At 38.0% G+C, this 4,451-nt stretch overlaps 1 protein-coding gene across 1 annotated transcript in view; it reads right to left on the reverse strand.

Annotated features, from left to right (window-relative positions):
* Positions 1–4,451, reverse strand: part of Cpa3 (carboxypeptidase A3) — a 28,317-nt gene that overhangs the window by 6,160 nt on the left and 17,706 nt on the right. Inside the window, exons 7-9 of the mRNA XM_008848046.2 lie at positions 3,212–3,322; positions 2,641–2,731; positions 1,422–1,624 (exon numbers count right to left, since the gene is read on the reverse strand). Coding sequence (XP_008846268.1) covers positions 1,422–1,624; positions 2,641–2,731; positions 3,212–3,322 — 405 coding nt within the window. The remainder of the gene's footprint in view (positions 1–1,421; positions 1,625–2,640; positions 2,732–3,211; positions 3,323–4,451) is intronic.

The following is a 4,451-nucleotide window of genomic DNA, read 5'->3' on the forward strand; positions in this document are numbered from 1 at the left end:
ATGGGTGCACTCACTTACATGCAGGCAATACACGCATACACATAAAATAAAAATAATAAATAAAATATTTTAAAGATTCTTAATGAACTGGATAAGGAACTGTGGGCCACAGAATACTTGTGTGTGTGTGTGTATATATATATATATATAGTGTGTATGTGTGTGTGTGTATACATAAGTGGAATTAAAGACTGCCTAACTCTTTGATTTAGCTAAAATTAAATGTTATTGTGCCGAATATAACTGAGCAAAGCCAAGATAAAAACTGTGATGGGGGGCTGGAGAGATGGCTCAGTGGTTAAGAGTACTGGCTGCTTTTTGAGAGGACCTGGGTTGAGTTTCCAGCACCCACATGGTGGCTAACAACCATCCATAACTCCAGTTCTAGGGTATCCAACACCTTCTTCTGACCTCCATGGGCAGTGCATGACATGGGTACACTTACACACAGGGCAATACACTCATACACACAAAAAATGTGACCTGTTTCTTATTTTTTTCTAGGTTAATTTTATGAAGCAGCATTTGAACCACACCTTTTGCTGGATGTACTATTTGCTAACTATGTGGGATTTGGGACACAGCACTTTATGTGAAGGATATCTTCTATAGCAATCCAAGATTTTTATTCTTCCCTCTACCTGCTTATCCTGTCAGTTCCTGTGATTCAATGCAACTTATATTCAGGGTATTCGTTGTAAAACTAACATAATTGAGTTTCCATAGAAAGAAAAATAGCTTCCAGTGGATCATAGGTTTAGAATGGTGGCCTATGCTTAGTGATAGAGTTTCACAACATGCACAATCTTCTTTCTTTAGATAGTGAAAGAATTAGTACTTTCATTTTGCTAAGGGATAAAAGTATCATGGATCTCCTGAAACATGGTGTCCAGAGGATGGGACTAACTACTGTCTCTGCTGCCTATTCAGCTTTTATTGTGCATGGTTTTGTAGTGTGACCCAAAGAAAGTATTAAACACCAGTACAAGCTGTGCAGTTATAGAATCTTATTCTAGATGGCGAATAAATTCCTCCTGAATTTTTCTAAAAATCACAATCAGATATTTTGTGTTTACTATAATTATTTAAAAGTAATCTAAACATCATTATTTTAACATCAGAGTAAACTTCATTAGTTCTTTTTTTTTTTTTCTGTTTTAAAACTGTGAGAGCCAGGTGTGGTGTCACAACTGTAATTCCAGGATTTAGGAGGCTGAGGCAGAAGATGGTGAGTTTGAAGTCAGGTTGGGCTATGCAGTCAGTTCAAGGCCAGCCTGAACTACATAGTAAGACTCTTTCTCACAACAAAAAAGCAAACAGGCAAGTGAAATTATTTCAATATACCCATGTTGATGGAGAACAGACTGAAAGTCAATGCTGCTGTCAATGTTCATACCACAGATTTTTTTTTTTTTACATACCAGGTCTTTGTGGTTGGGTGCCAGTTTTGTTGTGTAGCCATAGGGAAATAATAGCATCTGGGAGTAGGAATGGAAGGTAATGTAAGCCCTGATTGAGTCCAGATGGCTCCGAATGAAGGCAGTGACGGCTTTGGTCTCTTTCTCAGACTCTGGTGCAGGGCCCCTGTAGGTTTGCCAGCACGGGTTGTCAGTGCTGGGGTTAGCTAGGGAAGAAATGGGTGGACACGATCACAAACTGCTCCATCAGCACCACCTCTGCCTCTTGTGATGCGGCTTCTTAAAATGCTTAAAACATTTTGGCCTCTCATGTTTACAGGGCATCCCCGCTGTCTCTTGTGACAGTCACTAAGGACTTCGTACATTCATTTCCAGCATACTTAGTCTCTTGGACTATGCTTAGTCTTGTTTGTTTGTCCTCTTTTCCTAAGTCATAGGAAAAACACATCAGAAGCATTCCAAGGCTTGGAGTTAGAAGACGTCAGTTCCAATTCAGGTCCAGCCCCAGCTCTCCTGGAGATTGGTACACATTGCCTTTCTCTGAGCCCAAGCTCTTCCAATTAGGACAGCTGCTGATATTAAGATATTCATTATGCTACCATAATAGAAAATCTATTCTACAATAAAGTTTAACGGTACAGGGATTTTTTTTTTTAAACCAAATTAGGCAAAGAAAAAATACATGAGTTGGGGAAAGGTATGATCTCCCTGAAAGTCTGTAGTGATAAAGTCATGGTTGTGTAGAAACTATGGAATCATTTGATGTATTAGGTGTAAGCTGAGTACTGGTTTTCTATTAAACTCTCATTTTTCCCTCTGTCCCAGATATTTCTTTTTATTAACCATCTGAAGAATTAATTGCATATTCATTGTATCTACTGATATTTCCCAACTTTTATCAGATTAAGAGGAAGGACCCAAGATCTATCTCTCCAGATTATCTGATTTTTGTACATCTGGTATGTGCCCTTTTTTTTTTTTTTTGGCAAGCTAAATAAGTTCAATAAGAGATGGCTTGATACGTAACGTCTTTTCACCCACTTCCTCCCACAGAAAACACTCATGATCATTCTATGTATAGTCTTTATGATTATCTTCCATTTAACATATGAGAAAATTAGCACTTACTCAGGGAATATCTATTTTACTGAAATAAATAGGTTGTTTAAGTTCAGTATCCAAATGCTTAAGTCATTTCTTTGAGATCAAATCTACAACTCACAGTTCCACGAGACATCAAAGTTCCTGTTGAGGTCAGTGCCAATGCAGGTGGAATTCTGGTTCTTGGAACGGTTTTTTCTCCACATGCGGTCCTGCCAGAAGGAATGACAGAGTGTTTACACATGGTCGGTTTGTATGTTTCAATCATTTCAGATTCCCTCTGCAGGTATCTACAACTTTATTTGAAATTGAGTTAACTTGAGCTCCTTTATTATAAAGAATATGTTGCTTTGTTATAAGTTCCAATATTTTTTAGAAACAGAATTTTAACATTAGTGTTTTTAGGCATTGATGAAAAATTTCAGTTAGTTAAAAAAAATGCTGATTTGTTCTCTGTGTTAGAGAATGACCATTTCCTGACCCAGAAAGCAGCAAAATAGTCATATGATTTTAAGGACGCCCATGAAATCAGGAAACATTTGGAGATAACATGAAATTGAAAATTGAAAAAATACACTTTTCTGAATTGTAACTAAACCTAAACCTGACATGTAATGAACAACAATCAATGTGCAATAAATCCAGTAAATAATATATCACTTAAAGGCAAACAAGAGCATACAGAGAGCTACCTGAGTCCATGACCAAATATATCCATCGACATTGAGTACAGGTAGAACGTAAAAATTCATTCGGTCCAAGAGTTTGGTCATGATTTTGTTTCTTCCATAACTTTTGGTTGCCTGGAGGGTACAGAAAAACAATCAGCTCTTTGTGTCAATTATCATATGGAAAGCTCTAATTCTAGTAGCAATAATGACCATTCCTAGAGTTATTTTCACAAGGCTAAATAGTTTTAAACACATTTTTCCAAAAGTACACACAAAAAGTGACTCATATGGATGATGGGAAAAGACTCCACTTATTCAGACCAGTGACATTAAGAATATTTTTTAAAGGATCGCTTAATTATAGATACTTGAAGCATGTCAAATGAGGAATGTAAAAGTTACACAAGAAATATAGAAGCTGAGTGGAAATTAATAGCACTGTTAATGGATTCTTTCACTCAAATCCCTTAAATAAATGCAGATTGAGTCTATAAGCACAGGGATATAGAAATATTGCAGAGGATTCATAAATATTTAAAAATAGGACTGAAGGAAGAAAACCTCTCTCTTTAGTGTTATGGATTTAACCATGGCCCTGTACACTTTAAATACATACTCTACCACTGAGGCATCTTTCCAGCCAAATAAATTTATGTGTGTATGTGTGTAGGCGCGCAAGCAGGTAAGGCCCAGATGTTGATGTTAGCTTTGGCTGTCTTCCTCACTTGCTCTCTGACTTATTTTTTTGAGGCAGGGTCTCTCAGTGAATCTGGAGATCAACAACTTGGCTAGATTGGCTGGCCCTCAAGCCCCGAGGATCCCATCGTCTGGGCCTCTTCAGTGTTGGGATTGCAGACAAGTGCTTTGCCCGGCTTTTTTGATGTTGGTGCTGAGGACTGAACTCAGGTCCTAGCCTGCAAAGCTGCACTTTGCTGACTCAGCCATCTCCCTGGCCTCAGAGAAATTTTGTTAGTAAAAATCCCTGGCAGTGCTGTGTGCTTGCCTAGCATTCAAAAGCCCCGAGTTCAGTCTATAGCACCACTGATAAAACAAAACTTTGAATGCCATGAATTTAGAGATTGCCAGTCAATGTTTCTCTATGTTATTTGGCATAACATTTCTCTAATTATCTGAGCTCTCTGCGGTTATCAAAACTCTCCAAAAGAATCTCATCAGTCTTGGAAAGCCTCTCTCTCAAACACACCTGTAGTAGAACCAAGATGTCTGTGTGTGTGTGTGTGTGTGTGTGTGTGTGTGTGTG

This window comes from Nannospalax galili, unplaced genomic scaffold, assembly GCF_000622305.1.
Source record: "Nannospalax galili isolate Female #2095 unplaced genomic scaffold, S.galili_v1.0 scaffold423, whole genome shotgun sequence".
NCBI classification, from domain to species: domain Eukaryota; kingdom Metazoa; phylum Chordata; class Mammalia; order Rodentia; family Spalacidae; genus Nannospalax; species Nannospalax galili.